General features: G+C 49.2%; 1 protein-coding gene across 1 annotated transcript; it reads right to left on the bottom strand.

The window, feature by feature from the left end:
• Nucleotides 1-1,331: 1,331 nt before the first annotated feature.
• On the bottom strand, nt 1,332-14,953 carry EXOC3L1 (exocyst complex component 3 like 1). The gene is made up of 13 exons (XM_056862793.1): nt 14,849-14,953; nt 12,217-12,377; nt 11,134-11,353; nt 10,052-10,727; nt 9,295-9,412; nt 7,101-7,226; nt 6,861-6,961; nt 5,631-5,741; nt 5,365-5,506; nt 4,639-4,761; nt 3,096-3,251; nt 2,271-2,395; nt 1,332-1,518 (listed from the first exon to the last, which is right to left on the bottom strand). Exons 1-13 carry the CDS (start codon nt 14,889-14,891, stop codon nt 1,332-1,334), a joined length of 2,289 nt encoding a protein of 762 aa, XP_056718771.1. The 5' UTR covers nt 14,892-14,953.
• Nucleotides 14,954-17,309: the final 2,356 nt, after the last annotated feature.

Below are 17,309 nucleotides of genomic sequence, written 5' to 3'. Positions count from 1 at the left end.
TGCAAATATTCCAAAATATTCCAAAATATGGAGAGATCCAAAATGTGAAATACTTCTGGTCTCAAGCATTCCAGATAAGGGATACACAACGTGTAACATACTTAAAATATATTGCAAAAAATCATATATAACACAAATTATCTAAAATTAACAAATGCATTCAAATCAGAGATTCTCCGAACGCTAAATGGATAGAATGGGAATACATCACCTGTCGTTGTCATTCATATCTTGGTGATTTCCAGACTGGACTACTAGGTTAGGCTGAGAGAGGATGGTCAGCCCAAAATCACCCAGCAAGCTTCCAGAATGGGGATTTGAATGTAGCTTTTCCCTTTCAAAGAGGGAAAACAGCTGAAACATGAAGGCTGTCGTCCCATTAGTCAGCTTATTTTAGAAGATTTATATCCCACTTTTATGCTTATTAAGTGCTCAAAGCAGTTTGCAAGTAGTAAATTAAAATACAATTTTGTTGCAGCAATATCAAAACATCAAAACTCACACTGCAATAGTAGGATCAAGTTAGTCGTTACTCTGTCCTGTTGAAAACAACATTGCACTTATGTTTGGTGGCAGTGGGAGTTTAGTCAGGACTGACTGCTAGGAATATGGAACTTTGGTAAAGTACTATATTTATTAAAGGCACATCTATGTCACAGACAGACTGGTTTAATTATCCTTCCTTCACCTCAGGGAAACAATGGGAAATTACAGCAAAAGGAGAGGCTAGGGGATTCTACCAATTTTCAGTTCCCTCACCAAAGTAAAATTCCCAGGAAGCTTTGGGGGAGGGAGGAGCATGATTTTAAACCCTGTATAGCCATGTATATAGGTTTGTAGTGTAGGTGCCCCAAATTCAAGCTTGAGATCTGAAAAACAACTACGGCATACGGGCAACTTAACACAACAGTGACTATTCTGTTACGATGGCAGCTCTGTTATGCAGTTGTCTACACTATAATAATGTACAGGTAATAAGAGACATAATAACTCGGCGCTCAAAATAACACAACCATAGAAGTATATCCAGCCAGTGCCTGGCCAACACACGGTTGAGACTCGGAAAAGCAAGCATGGCTGGGGAACAACATTAGAACTTTCTGGTACTTCCTCCACTATGCAGGAAATGGTACAGTTTGATTGAACATTTGATTTGTGGTTAAGCCCTGAGAGAATAAAGAGTCCTGCCTTGAATGTTTTCCAGATAACCACTGACAGGCCAGTCCCGCTAAAGCTTTGCCCCCCCTCCCTCTCCAGTTTCAATCTAGGCAGTTTTGCCGGAGAGATGCAGCCACGGCCAGGATGGCATTCTGCAGGTGGCATCAGGGACATCAGGCACACTTAGGCTTGCCAAGGCAGAAGGGCAGCTCCGGAGCAGGAACCAGAATGTTACTGAAGATAGGCTCGTAGTTCTCTGGCAGGACTTGCAGATTCTGCGCCATTATCTCCAGCACGTTGTTGCGAGTTTCTTTGGAGACGTCGCCCCGCACTTCTAGGAGCATGGAAATGTGGTCGTCACTGTGGGGAAGGGGGAGAATAAGACCAACAACATGTTAACTCTCCTTGGCCCTCGTGCTGACAATCTCTCCCCAAGTATCTTTGGTAGCCAAGAATGTCCGCTTTTTCTCCTTGCTTCATCGGCCGCCCCCTCAGTTACACAGGTGTTCAGAGCCAGGGCAGGTAATTTCCGCTTCCAGCTCGAGAAAGCGAGTTCCAACTCTGGCTGCCTCTAGGTGGGGGCATCAAAACACTCACCCTGCCATGGTGGTAGAATAGGGTTACTGGCTCTGGGTTGGGAAATATCTGGAGAAGTTGGGGGTGGGGCCTGAGGAGGGTGGGGTTTGAGGAGGGGAGGGACCTCAGCGGATTATCATGCCATAGAGTCTACCCTCCAAATCACCCATTTTCTCCAGGGGAACTGATCTTGATTGCCCGGGGATCAATTGTAATAGCGGGAGATCTCCAGGTGCTACCTGGAGGTTGGCAACCCTATGGTAGCAGCCACAAGCAGAGAGGGAACTGCATCCACCCATCTTGTTCCCTTGCTTATTCTGCTGCTGCCCCATCCCTGCTCCTCCCTGTTGTGCTTATGCAAAAAAAACACAAAAAAAAACCCCATTAGATGTGGGGACCCGGAAAAAATCTGGGAAAATGTGGTGAAAAAACAGTTGTAAAAAACACCAAACACCGAGAGTTGTATTTCCTTTGGCAGGCACTAGACGGCGCTACAGATAACTTCCTTACATTCAGGGCACTTTACACACACACACCTGACATCGGGATATTTTGTCACAAATCCCAGCACTTCCAAGCCAAGCATGGTGGGATCCTTGAGGCTGATCAGCTCCTGTAGATCAGCAATCACTTTGAGGGTCTGATCGCTCTCCTTCAAGCCCTGGGGAAAGAAGCAGGTGACGTAGGAGTCAGTGGGGTGGACCCTACCCTTATCCCACCACTCCACTGAGCAGATTTACTTTAAATTTACTTCCTACAGAAAACTGCTGTGGCCAATTACCACCCAATCTGTAATCTGCCCTTTCTTAGAGCTGTGGTGGACCATCTGCCGGTCTTTTTGGATAACTCATCTGCTCTGGAGCCTTCTCAGCCTGTTTTCAAGCTGGGATGTAAGGTTGCCCGCTCCAGGTTGGAAAATGCCTGGAGATTTAGAGCGTGGAGTCTGGGAAGAGGAGGGTTTGGGGAAGGGAGGGACTTCAGTGGGGTATAATGCCATACAGTCCACCTTCCAAAGTGGCCTTTTTCTCCAGATGAACTGATCTCTGACGCCTGGAGATCAGTTGTAAAAGCAGGAGATCTCCAGCTACCAGCTGGAGGCTGGCAACCCTACTGGGATATGGGGTGGCATTGGTGTGTGTGTCTGTGTGGGGTGAACGGGACAAAAACAGCCTGCTCAGACCCCTTAGAGCTTAGAGAATCTTAGAGGGGGAGATTTTGAGGATGAGGTTTCAGAATTGTGGCCCCCTCTTTCTGATTCTGCTCAAGCCTGGCCAGCAAAGTCAACCCACCTTTCAAGAGCGATTCCCAGTATCTGCCACCCCCTTCCCTGGAGAAACAAGGTAGCCATCCCCCTCGCTCACCAGGGTGCAGAAGAGCTCCTGCAGCTGAGAGGTGTCCTGCAACATCCGCCTGCCCATCTGGTTCCTCTCTTCTGCGTTCCGGCACACGATTTTCTTCTGCAGCAGCGCCTTCACGTACTGGCTCATCACCAAGTGCTCAGAATCGGAGAGGAGATTCTAGACATCAAGGGGGGGGGGAGACTTGGTTCACTCAGGCTGGCTACGTCTGGTGGGAGCTGCACTAGGGCGAGGGCAGAAGTGCTGTGCGTGTCCTGCAGAAACAGAGGCAGTGCCATCTGGACATTGGGGGATGCTACATCACTCTAAGTGTGTATAAGTGTTATCTCATAGAATCATAGAGTTGGAAGGTACCACCAGAGTCATCTAGTCCAACCCCCTGTTCAATGCAGGACATTCACAACTACCTCCACCCCACACCCCAGTGACCTCTACACCATGCCCAGAAGATGGCTAAGATGCCCTCCCTCTCATGATCTGCCTAAGGTCATAGAATCAGTATTGCTGGCAAATGGTCATCTAGCCTCTTCTTAAAAACCTCCAGGGAAGGAGAGCTTACCACCTCCCAAGGAAGCCTGTTCCACTGAGGAACCGCTCTGTTAGAAAATTCTTCCTAATGTCTAGACGGAAACGCTTTTGATTTAATTTCAACCTTTTGGTTCTGCTCCGACCTTCTGGGGCAACAGAAAACAACTCGGCGCCCTCCTCTATATGACAGCTCTTCAAGTACTTGAAGATGGTTATCACGTCCCCTCACAGTCTTCTCCTCTTCAGGCTAATCTCCTTGAATGGGATGTCCCTCTCTTTGTCTTAACCTGGGAGCTGCCCTCGGACCCCTCCTCTCTCTGGCCCCAAAGCTCTGGAACTCTCTCCCCGGGGAGTTTCATTTGTCCCCTTCTGTTGCCATCTTCTACCAATGGGGGAAGACTTTTTTTGTTTTGCTTGGCATTCCCTCAGTGACTCTTTCCTGCCCAATGTTTAAAAAAAAATTAAGTCTTTGTTATGTTTTTGTAGCTCTGGTTTTAATGATGTGTGACTGTTTTTGTTTGGTTGGTTTTGAAATATGATTTTACTATGCACGTTTTAATTTGTTAGCTACCTTGGCGGCCCTTGTGATGGCAGAAAGGTGGGATATAAAAGCTGTAAAATAAATATAAGTAAATAAGAGTCCAAGTTTAATCCCTGGCAACTCCAATTTAGAAAGATGTTGGGGCTTGGAAAATATTTTCTCCTGAAATCTTGGAGAACTGCTGCTGGTCTGAGTGCATTGTGCAGGGCTAAATGTGCTGATCTCATGTTGTACAAGGCAGCTTCATATGTTCAACCAAATGTACAGTGGATTTGGACATATAGCTGGCATGAAGGACTCATGAAGAGGGAGGCTATCTTCAAAGACGAGAAGTTACAGTGCATTCCTAAAGAGAGTTACTCCAGTCTAAGCCCATTGAAATGAATGGGCTTAGACTGGAGTAACTCTCCTTAGGAAGGCACTGTTAGCCAGTTAGCAGCAGGGATTCTTCCCACCACCATCACCCCCAGATCTTACCGCGCTGAAAGGTTTGCGAGCCCTGCAGAAACCTTTCACATGGGTGTCGATCACCTCACATACGTTACACATCATCTGGGGGTCAGACAGCCATTGACGGGAGGGCAGCTGTGCAAACAGTGGCTGGAACAGAAAGGGATATTTCCATACATTTAAAGAAGAATTCACATCTCCTCTTCCTTTGAGAAGGAAGCCCACAGCAGCTTACAAAGCAACCATAAAAATACAGGCAACCCTGATATAAAACAGCACAATTAATACATGCAAACAAGTATCATAAATCAACAGGAAGAGATTCAGAGCCTAAAGGGGCCTGTTCAAATTATATGTTTTAATTTGCTCCATTGCAAGTTCAAAGTGTAACGGTCCTCCCATGGGAATTCCAGTGTTCCAGCCTGTTGTAGCAAAACGAAACAAAAGTCCAGCAGCACCTTAAAGATTAACGACATTCATTCCAGCATGAGCTTTCATGAGACAGAACCCACTACGTCTTGTTCAGACTGCATCCGAAGAAGTGACCTCTGTAAATAAATGTTATGCGTTTAAGGTGCCATTAGACTTCTCTGTCTCATGGAGGCTCAATAAATGTTAAGCGTTTAAGGTGCCACTGGACTCCTGTTTTGCTTTCCTGGGTCTGAAGGCACACAATGAAACTCAGCCGGTCTGGTTCAGACTCGATGGAGAGTGAGAACCCCCTGTCTTCTGCCTTCTGCCAGAAATAGGTACCTGAAGATCGTCTAACATCTCATCCAGTAACAGCCGGCATGCCTTCTTCTGGGCCTTCTCCAGGGCAGCGTTCAGTGACGACGGCATCCTGCAGGGCTCTGAGAGGGACGCCCCTTCTGTACAGAGGGTTGAGATCGAAGTGCTGCCCATGGAGAGGAAGAGGAAGAGTTGGGAAGCGGGCTTGTGGCAGACTGCCAGTGAGAGGGGTCTGGGGACAAGATGGCAGCCGTGGAAGGAGAAGTGCTAGTCACCGGTTGGGTGAGTACCTGAGAGCAAGACAGTTGTTGATGGTTGACAGCAAGTACGGGGCGTAGCACTTGGATACAGCGGGCTCTTGTTGATGTCCTCTGTCGAATTCTGCCAGGGCCTCAATCAGGCTGCAGAGAAACACAGCAGTTAACCGGGGCATCTTCTTCACTTAGTTGGACCTCTGCCATGCCATGAGTGCAAAGTTGAGCACATGAGCTTGGAAAATTCTTGAAGATTTGGGGGTGGTGCCTGGGGAGGGTGGAATTTGGGGATGGGAGGGAGCTCAGCATGATGTTATGTCACTCTGGGACTTCCATTTCTCCTAGAGGGACCAGTAGTTTGTCTGTGACATAGATGTGCCTTTAATAAATGTAGTACTTCACCAAAGTATCATATGTTCCTAGAGGTCAGTCCTGACTAAACACCAAACAGGACAGAGCGACAGCTAACTTGATCCTAAGACTGTAGCATGAATTTTGATATTTTGATATTGCTGCAACAAAATGGTATTTTAATTTACTACTTGTAAACGGCTGAGCACTTAATAAGCATTAAAGTGGGATATAAATCTAACATAGACGAAGAGTTGGTTTTTATAGGCCAACTTTCTCTACCACTTAAGGAGGAATCAAACCGGCTTACAATCACCTTCCCTTTCCCTCCCCACAACAGACAGAGAAGAAGAAGAGTTGGTTTTCATACCCTGCTTTTCTCTACCTTTATAAGGTAAAGGTCCCCTGTGCAAGCACTGGGTCATTCCTCACCCATGGGGTGACATCACATCCCGACTTTTACTAGGCAGACTTTGTTTACAGGGTGGTTTGCCAGTGCCTTCCCCAGTCATTTTCCCTTTACCCCCAGCAAGCTGGGTACTCATTTTCCAACCTCGGAAGGATGGAAGGCTGAGTCAACCTTGAGCCGGCTACCTGAAACCAACTTCCATTGGGATCGAACTCAGGTTGTGAGCAGAGCTTGGACTGCAGTACTGCCGCTTACCACTCTGCGCTACGGGGCTCTTCTCTACCTTTAAGGAGTCTCAAACCGGCTTACAATCACCTTCCCTTCCCTCTCCCCACAACAGACCTTGTGAGGTAGGTGGGGCTGAGAGAGTTCTGAGAGAACTGTGACTGGCCCAAGGTTACCCAGCAGGCTTCATGTGGAGGAGCGGGGAATCAAACCCAGTTCTCCAGATTAGAGTCCGCCGCTCTTAATCACGAGCCACGGTGGCAGCACAGGGGACAACTGACCTGCCCAGAAAGGCCTCCAACTCTGCCAGAGCCATGCTGCACACCTTCTGCAGGAGTGCGTCCGAGATGAGGGAGGCCACTCGGATGTTCTCGTCCAGCATCTGACATGCAAGGGGGAGAAAGGGAAAGCGATGAATGGGGATCAGAGCCCCCTGGCCTTCCTTCTGCAACAGAAGATGCTGCCAGGTCTCCTATTCCTCCTCCCCTCCATGAGTCCTCTCCCAGACCTCTCCTTCTCACCTTCATGACAATGATGGGCAGAGTCGTCTGGAAGCAGCCTTGGTAGTCTGACTCTGGCTCGGTTTCGCTGAACCACTCTTTGAACTCCATCTCCAGGGTCTTCTGCATCCATTCAGCAATGCTGGCCTAGAGGAACAAACGGGGGGCCTTCTAAGCCAAGTCTAGCAACTTGTGGCGGATGCCACCACAAAATGGCCGCCGTGAGGCCCGTCACAGAACGCCCAGTCTTCTGCAGTGGAAGTGGCTGTTTCCAAACAGGGGCTCCCTGAAGACACAAAGGTTATTCCATCCGAGCTCTTCTCATGCAACTCCTTTTTCAATGAGGTGGAGGAAGGGAAAGGTTGGCCCTTTGCTTTGTCGAAGAAGGAAGCGGGTTCCAGAAATCACACCTTGGGGATAACCGTGTTAAGTGGTAAAACTTCTCACGTGTGAACAGATATAGCCCCAACAGTTGTTTTGTCTGAGGAAAATCAGTTTCTTTTCTTTCTTTTTTTCCTAGGTAAAGTATGCTCTTTATTGCGTGTGCTCCATCCCTTGCTGAGGCTAACATTTACTTCATTGCATTGAGATTGTGCATAACTGCTTGCACAAACGGTTAATACAGCAGAGACGGACAGCTGCTTAGAAAATAGTGGCCTCTTGGAGTATGCTGTTGCACAGAAGCATGAGGCCTGTACGACTTCCCTGTCTACCTCCATCATGTTTACACTGCATGCGCACAATGAAAGACACTATGGGAGTCATTAGCCTTAATTTAGATACAGTTTGAAAGGAAGGCACAGAATGCAATAGATCATGCAGGTCATTATCATCTGGTCAACATACATTTCTCTTTGTGAATCTATATCATTTTGTACCTTCCATGGTAATGAAAAGCCCCTTAAAAAGGAAAGAAACACACAAACACATATATATGTGGATTGGTGTTTCTTACATATATATATATCTTAGGTATATATATCACTCTTAAGGTATGTATGTGTGTGTATATATATATTCATACCCTACATGATTATTATATATATATATATATATATACTCATACCCTGCATGACTATATATATATACACACACTCACATCGTTATATGTGGTTAAGAAGAAGAAGAAGAAGGTGTTTTTTTATATGCCGACTTTCTCTACCACTTATGCCGACTTTCTCTACCACTTAAGGGAGATTCAAACCGGCTTACAATCACCTTCCCTTCCCCTCCCCACAACAGGCACCCTGTGAGGTAGGTGGGGCTGAGAGAGCTCTAACAGAGCTGTAACATGCCCAAGGTCGCCCAGCTGGCTTCATTTGTAGGAGTGGGGAAACAAATCCATTTCACCAGATTAGCCTCTGCCGCTCACGTGGAGGAGTGGGGAATCAAACCCGGTTCTCCAGATCAGACTCCACCGCTCCAAACCATCGCTCTTAACCACTACATCACGCTGGCTCTCTTAAGCAATGTTATCTAGTTCCCCCTCTTTTTTCTTGTTCTATTTGAATAAACTAGACAAACTAGGAAAATCAGATTCTTGAGCAGAGACATGGTGGGTTGGTGTGTTTTTAATCCTTTTCACACCCAGGATTTTCCCTCTCCAAATCCTCCAAAACTGCATTTCCCCCATGAAGTCCCAATTTATGTTGTATTTACCTGTGTTTGGAATTCTTCGTAGGCAGAGTAGTTTGAGTGGCAGTAATTTGGAATGAAAAAATAAACAGCGGGGGAAAGATGAAATGCTCCCCCCGCCCCCCACCTGCCCTCCTTCATTTAAAAGGATTGTACAGGGTGAGAAAATGCCTGGAATTCTACCTTGCTTGGCCAAGCAGCTGTGCCAAAGAATTAGGTCTGGGGTTCTTTTAATCTGCAGGGTCCTGGCTGTTGACTCTTCCTGAAAAAGGTAAAGGTCCCCTGCGCAAACACCGGGTCATTCCTGACCCATGGGGTGACGTCACATCCCGACGTTTACTAGGCAGACTTTGTTTGCGGGGTGGATTGTCAGTGCCTTCCCCAGTCATCTTCCCTTTACCCCCCAGCAAGCTGGGGACTAATTTTACCGACCCCGGAAGGACGGAAGGCTGAGTCAACCTTGAGCCGCCTACCTGAAACCCACTTCCGTCGGGATCGAACTCAGGTCATGAGCAGAGCTTTTGATTGCAGTACTGCAGCTTACCACTCTGCCCCAAGGGGCTCTTTGACTCTTCCGTACCTGCACTTTAATGACATACGTCTCTTCCAGGTAATCTACTGTATCTGCAGCAAGCAAGGTCCCCAAGGTTGACACATCCACTTCAGGAAGAAGGCTTGGGTGCGCCATCATTTCTGCACTGCAGAACAACAAGGCATGTTAGAAGCAGACATTTTCCAGCCCCTCCTCTTTTGCAGCATGCACATGCTTGGCTGCGCAGTGCGTCCATTGCAGAGTTACATAACCATATGATCACTCTTAAGGTATCGGCTATCACATACAAAGCCCTTCATGGCCTTCATGTTCCTCTGAATATGTGCAGTGTTCTCACCACATCTAGGGTAAGAGAATTAGAGGTTGGATCCTCAGACACCAATTGTCCTCCTCCCTGCAGCCTACATGGCTTTTCCACTCATGGGACCCCTGATCTCCAGCATAGTCTTTTTGGAGGACAAAAAGCAGGCCCCAAATCCTTCTTTAGCCTGTAGAATAGCTGGTACAATCCAACCTACAGTGATAGATTATAGATAGATAGTGATAAGTTTTGTATGCATTTTAGTGTGTTAATTAACTTTCACAATATATAGGTTTAGCATTCAGCACCTTGCGTGATTCCTATTTCATGTACTTTTGGGTCATAATGCTGTTTCTTTTTGTTATAGTACCTGGAAGCTGGCAACCCTATTCCTCATCTCTATTTAAAAATGAGCTATCCCTATAACCTTCCTCCCCCGACCTCCCCCGCTATGACCACAGGATTCCCAAGTATCGTACTGACCTAGGGTAGACACGGAGCGCCCAGTGGAGGATGGCAAAGATATCCTGCTTGTCCAGGTCCTGAGTGAGGATTTGGTGGAGGTGGTGGGTGAGGTGCTGGTGATACATGGCAGCAAAGGTTGAGATTATGTTGTAGTGGGGCGGGCAGCATTGGGCCATCAGGTCTTTCACAATGCACAGCTCAGCCAGGATGTTGCTCTGCAAGGAAGCCAAGTACCTGGAGATGGACCGACCCTGGGCCTCACTGGGCACAGTCTGGAAGTGGGCGGCCACTATGGTGTCCTGGATGACCTGGAAGAACTTCTGCCGCCAGCCCTTTGGCCGTCCCGGCGAGAGGAAACCAGGCACCTGGGATCTCTGCAGCAGGGCCATATCGATGCCCTCCTCCCGCTCGATAATGCGCACAGCAGAAACGAAGAGAGACGGGTCCTCAAACATCAGCCTCATCCCGTGGGCCACAATGTGCCACAGATGCTGAGCCAGGGCCTCGTTCAGTTCCTGGAGGCCCCTGAAGTAGGACTCTATGCTGGCCAGGTATGAAGGGCTGAGCAGGTTGTGGTCCTGCAGCTGGGACAGGATGCCGTCCCGCAAGCTCTCCAGGTCCATGAGCCCCACATGGGCTTCTAGGATACGTTGACATTGCAAGAGGCTGAAGCTCTCAGAAAGGAGTTCGTGAACTGTGCAAGGAGGAGGAGGAAGAGGAAGAAGAAGAAGAAGAGTTGGTTTTTATATGCCAACTTTCTCCACCACTTAAGGAAGAATCAAACCAGCTTACAATCACCTCCCCTCCCCACAACAGACACCCTGTGAGGTAGGTGGGGCTGAGAGTGTGTGACTAGCCCAAGGTCACCCAGCTAGCTACATGTGTAGGAGTGGGGAAACAAATCCAGTTCACCAGATTAGCCTCCACCACTCACTCGGAGGAGTGTGGAATCATACCCGGTTCTCCAGATCAGAGTCCACCACTCCAAACCAATGCTCTTAACCACCACACCACGCTGGAAGAAGAGAAGGAACTCAAGAGTGCAAACCGGAGAGTGAAGGAAATTTTGATGGGGATGTCAGCTCTGAGCAACGCCTCACCTGAGAAAAGCCTGGGCAGTGTGCTGACAACCGAATGTAGCTGGGCCCGTTCCAGCGCCAGTTCCCGTAGCAGCTGCAGGCTCTGGAAGAGGTCTGTGCTGCTTGCCAGTTCCTGCTGCACCCTTTCCAGCGCTCGCCTCACATGATGAATGTCTGCCAGGGCTGAATGGAGCTGCTCCAAGCCGGTGCTCATCCCGTCCAGGTAGGACTGCATGGTAGACTAGAGACAGAGCAGAGTGACGAAGCAAAGCAGTCGTTCACACCTGACAGGCAGTATTAGAGGGGAAATTACATACTAGGAGAGGGGGTGTGGGTCAGTAGTAGAGCATCTGCTTGGCATGCAGAAGGTCCCAAGTTCAATCCAAGCTGTTTTTATAAACTCAGTATGGTCCGTAATTCTTTGAATGTTGCAGAAAGCCCTAGAAAGAATACAGGCTAGCCTAAAGTGTTTTTTTAATCCTGAAAATTTACTCCAGAATAATTTCTGTTGAAATCCGTGTGACTTACATCAAAGTCCATGTATTTTCAACATTGCGAATTTATTTCGGTACAAAATCAGCTCCAGAAGATTAACAAAAATATGTGTATTTAATACATAAGTTGAAAGGGGGCAAAGAAGAATAAAGCCATCCTCCCTCAAACAAGCAGAGTTACTTAAGACTAGGCATATGGATAAGCAGGTATAAAACCAACCAAGGATTGGGTTTTTAAAAACAGGCTCACCATAGGTCCAGGGAAGAAGAAGAAGAAAAGTTGGTTTTTATATGCCGACTTTCTCTGCCACTTAAGGGAGAATCAAACCGGCTTACAATCAACTTCTCTTCCCCTCCCCACAACAGACACCTTGTGAGGTAGGTGGGGCTGAGAGAGCTCTAACAGAGCTGTAACTTGCCCAAGGTCTCCCAGCAGGCTTCGTGTGAAATAGTGGGGAAACAAAATCTAGTTCACCACATTAGCCTCCGCCACTTCTGTGGAGGAGTGGGGAATCAAACCTGGTTCTCCAGATCAGAGTCCACCGCTCCAACACACCGCTCTTAACCACTACACCACACTGGGAAGCGTTTCACTGTGAAGACCACACACCTTTATACGGGACTGGATGGAATTGTTGCGCTGCAGCTCCCGGATCCGATAAAGCCCCAGACCCTCCAGTTGCTCTGGCCGATAAAAGACCCCCGATGCCCATTTTAAGGCAGCGCCTCTTGCTAATTTTTCAGCTTTTTCCACTTCCGGCCATTCCTCCTCTGGAGAGAGAAAAACAGACTCAAGGAGCGAACCTTGACTAAACAGGAAAATCTCTTCCACCCCAGCTGCTTCCCTGCATGCAGAAAGGAAACAGGATGCGGCTGTCTGGGAATGAATAGTCAATGGGCAGAAACAGAGGGCATTTTGCTGGAGAAGCAGCAGGAAGGTGCTTAACCCTTTCCCCACTAGGGTTGCCGGGTCCCCACAGGCTACCGGCAGGGGATGGGGTGGGTAGGGTTGCCTGATCCAGGTTGGGAAACTCCTGAAGATTTGGGGATGGAGCCTGGGGAGGACAGGGACCTGAGTGGACCCTCCAGAGCATTCGTTTTCTCCAGGGAAACTGATCTCTGTAGTCTGGAGATGAGCTGTAATTCTGGGGGGGATCCCCAGGTCCCACCTGGAGGCTGGCATCCCAATTCCCCACTGATCTGGTGATTTCTCCATTGCAAGCTGCCCATCCCTCAAGTGCTGTTTCTGCTCAAGGAATTCGAAAAGCATGTTGCCTCTGGGACGAGCAGAGAGTCAGGAGTTAGCCTGCAAGATGGCAGATGACGTAAAGAGACTGGTACTCATCCGTCCCTCGGGACCAAATTAGATATGACAGCAGAGGCCTGCCTGTCCCATAGCGAGGGTGTGTGCAGGAGGAGGGGAGAGATCTTTTATAGGAAGAGGGAAGAGCCGTGGCTCCTTACATGCTGAAGGTCCCAGGTTCAATCCCCAGCATCTGTTGAAAGGATTAGGTTGTGATGTGAAGGACTTATGCCTGAGATGGGGGGTGGGGGGCTCTGTGGATGCTTCCAAATAATCTATTCTAGTTTGGATAACAAACCAGAGCAAAACCTCAGTATGGAGGGGATTTTAGTTTTTTTCTATTTACAAGGATCTGAAATAAATGAACATAGGGGAGCATCCCAAAAATGTTCAATGTGACCTTCTACATGCTCTCTGGAATACTCTCTCTCTCACACACACACACAAGAAACGCCCCTGATTTTCTTAGCTGGTGTCCTTCCCATGTTTCGCTGTGCATTCCTCACACCCCAGGGGCCGAGACAAGGAAAGTGCAGGGAAACCCACCATGACTACCTCTGCTTCGCGGAGAATCCTAACCGTGTGGAAGCAGCTCAAGTCTTACATTACTAGGGTTGCCAACCTCCAGGTAATAGCTGGAGATCTCCTGCTATTACAACCGATCTCCAGCTGATAGAGATCAGATCGCCTGGAGAAAACGGCCGCTTTGGCCATTGGAGTCTATGGCATTGAAGTCCCGTCCCTCCCCAAACCATGTCCACCTTAGGCTCCTCCCCCCAAAATCTCCTGCCGGTGGCAAAGAGGGACCTGGCAACACTATACATTACAGCTTGTTTATTTCCAGAACCCGCAGGTCTTACTGCTGTTTTCTCCCTGCGGTTCTCCTCCCCTCCACCCCAAAGAGTGGCCTATCCAGAAAACTCACCATGTCATGGATGCGGTTCCTGCCCCCAACCCCACACAACTAGGAAGGCGTCAGAAGGGCAGGGAGTTAACTCTTTCTCCAATAGACCAAAGATGGAGACAGCCGCAGAACTAGGAGAGATGCTTCACCCCCTGCAAACCTCACGACATATTCCTGACAGCTCACCAGGCAGTACTGCCACGGGAACCTCGATCCGTGCCTCCCATTACATAAGAACATAAGAAAAGCCATGCTGGATCAGACCAAGGTCCATCAAGTCCAGCAGTCTGTTCACACAGTGGCCAACCAGGTGCCTCTAGGAAGCCCACCAACAAGGCGACTGCAGCAGCATTATCCTGCCTGTGATCCACAGCACCTAATCTATTAGGCATGAGCCTCTGATCCTGGAGAGAATAGGTACACATCATGACTAGTGTCGAAGGCTTTCACGGTCAGAGTTCATTGGTTCTTGTAGGTTATCCGGGCTGTGTAACCGTGGTCTTGGAATTTTTTTTCCTGACATTTCGCCAGCAACTGTGGCCGGCATCTTGTTACTACTCTGAAGATGCTTGCCACAGTTGCTGGCAAAACGTCAGGAAAGAAAATTCCAAGACCACGGTTACACAGCCCGGATAACCTACAAGAATCATGACTAGTATCCATTTCTACCAGTAGCCATGAATAGCCCTCTCCTCCAAGAACATGTCCACTCCCCTCTTAAAGCCTTCCAAGTTGGCAGCCATCACCACATCCTGGGGAAGGGAGTTCCACAATTTAACTATACACAATTCCACAATTTAACTATACATGTTGCATGAAGAAATACTTCCTTTTATCCATTTTGAATCTCTTACCCTCCAGCTTCAGCAGATGACCCCGCGTTCTGGTATTATGAGAGAGGGGGGAAAGCTCCTCCCTGTCCAATCTCTCCAAACCATGCATGATTTTATAGACCTCTACCATGTCTCCCCTTAGCCGCCGTCTTTCTAAGCTGAACAGCCCTAAATGTTTTAACCGCTCCTCGTAGGCCATTACCTTTGGGGCCGGTGGAATCCTCCTCCTCTGTGGACATGCCCATAGCCTTATCTGCAGTGCCAAGGTTTGGAGTCTAGGGCTGGGCTCAGCAGAGGAAGCGGAGCCTGGAGCCGGCTGGAGCCATTTCCGTCAGTGATACCACTCAAAGCTCCTCAGGGGCCTGTTCTGTTACGCTGCAGATACAGTCAGGATGTAGGAATAGGAGGGCGGGGAAAGCTGCAAATGCACACTTTCGTTCTTGGGGAAGGCAGATGCTGCAGCCCACAGCAAATGGGGTGGGGGCGGCGGCGCCTGGATCCCAGGCCATGCACACAGGCATGGATCGTGGTTGCTGGACTCTGTGCCCCATGCGCGTGTCTCTCCGTCTTCTACTGCGCATGTTGTAGGCTTGAATGTGGATGCTGGGCATGTGTGCCACTGGGCATATGCACCGGAGTCTCTTTTATCAAATACATTGGGAAAGTTAAAGAGATGCTCAGCGTGGACCAAATTACTTCTGCTTTTCAGAACTTAATACAGCCAGTTCCAAAACTCCCTTTTCCTTCTCTGGGCATGTCTAAGGAGAAAAAGAAACCCCTGTGCATTCCATGTGGCAGAAAGGAGGCTGAAGTTGGTTCCTTATTCCCAGTTCGCTCCCTATTCCCAGTTCCTTATTCACATTTCCTAGTTCCTGAATGATTTTGAGGACAATTCACAAGCTCTGCCCCCCAAAATATGGATTGGACCACCACATATCATACGACCCGCACATTCAGGGGACTGTGCTCTTCGAGATGGCGCATGCTGGGTCCTGGTCCAAAGTCCGGTTCTTGTGCCAGCGGCTCCCAAGTGGGGTGACCCAGGACAGATGCACATACAGACACTGCACCCCAAAATAATCTTTGGGCCACCCCAAATGACACATCCCCACACTCCAGAGACTGTCCCCTCCAAGAAGACATACAGCGGTGCCCGGTCCAAACACCGGTTCTGGCATCCAAGAGGGCATTTGCTGTGTCCTGGTCCAAAGCCATGGAAAATTTGAATAAGAAACTGTAAGGGACTTTTCTTGGGAGCTAACTTTGAAAGCCCCAAGGAGACTATACCCTTATGTTTAAGGAACAAGAAAATATATTTACATGCCCTTGGCCACTGGTGGCTATGATGCCCAGGAAGTTGACAATACAGTTAACTGTGAGCCTAGTGTATATGGACCATGTAATAATAAATACAAAATTGCAACTGCATACTTGTTTCAGATACTTTTTATTGACTGTCCCTGGAAATGTGAGTCTATTCTCCAGGTGAGGCAAGGAACATTAGGTGCATGACCGACGTACAGCAACAAAGTGGTTGGGAAATGGACGTCGTTTGAGAATATTGCTGAAGACAGCTTCTGTAGCCTCTATGTTGCCATGTCCTGAGCTCTGTAGTTCCTTCAGTCCATCATATAGATCAGGGATGGGGAACCTCAGGCCCGGGGGCCGTATGTGGCCCCCGAGGACATTTTTTGTGGCCCTCGGGAGCTCCAGGGCCCTGCCACGGAGGCGGGGCGCAGGGCGGTCCTCCCCGAGGCTGTTCCTGGGGCTGCGGCTTACAGGGGCGCTGCAGTGCCCTTTGGACCTCCTCTCGCCGACTGTCGGCTGTTGGTCGGCGAGAGGGGAGGGGGAGGGATGCTTCCCCTAAGGCTGCCCCCTAAGCCCCTCTCGCTGCCTGTCGGCTGTTGAGCAGCGGGGTGGGGAGAGGCTGGCAGCTCCCGGCGGCAGAGCATGCATGCGGGAGCCGATCGGGCTTCAGGGGAGCCTTTTATGGACTCTGGCAGGGGGAGGGCATGGAGGCTGGGGCCTAATCGCTCAGGGCTCCGTGTGCCACAGGGTGTGTGTGTGTGTGTGGGCGGGGAAGGTGGGGAGGCTGGGGCCCGGTTGCGCGGGCTGGCGTGCGCGGGTGTGTGTGCGTGGAGGGGGGAGGCTTTTCTCTCTTTTCTTCCTCTTTTTCTGTCACTCTTTCTCCTTTCTCTCCCTCTCCCTCTTTTTCTGTCACTTTGTTCGTCTCCCACCGTCCTTTTCTTTCTTTCCCTCTGTCCTTTTCATTCTTTCTTTCTTTCTTTCTCCCCCTCTCTCCGTTTCTTTCTCCCTTTTTCTCTCTTTCTCCCTCCCTCCCTCCCTTTTCCTCTTTCTCTGTTTTCCTTCCTCCCTTGCCAATCGACTGCGGGCTGTTTGCTGGGGCCCACCACTGGCTGCCCTCCCGCCTGAGAGGGGGGAGTGGGGGCGCCCTGCAGGCCTTCTCTGTGTGGCCTCCCCTGGGGTTGCCAACCTCCAGGTGGTGGCTGGAGACCTGGCAACCCTAGCCTCTTTTCCCCCCACACCGGGAGATCTACACCTGGTATGGCCCCTGAATGATTTTATAAATATGCAAATGGCCCTTGGCAGGAAAAAGGTTCCCCACCCCTGATATAGATGCCAGTGGCCCTTCATTCCAAATT

This window comes from Euleptes europaea, chromosome 17, assembly GCF_029931775.1.
Source record: "Euleptes europaea isolate rEulEur1 chromosome 17, rEulEur1.hap1, whole genome shotgun sequence".
NCBI classification, from domain to species: domain Eukaryota; kingdom Metazoa; phylum Chordata; class Lepidosauria; order Squamata; family Sphaerodactylidae; genus Euleptes; species Euleptes europaea.
Note: the sequence above shows the minus strand (reverse complement) of the source record. Positions and strands in the feature narration are given on the sequence as shown.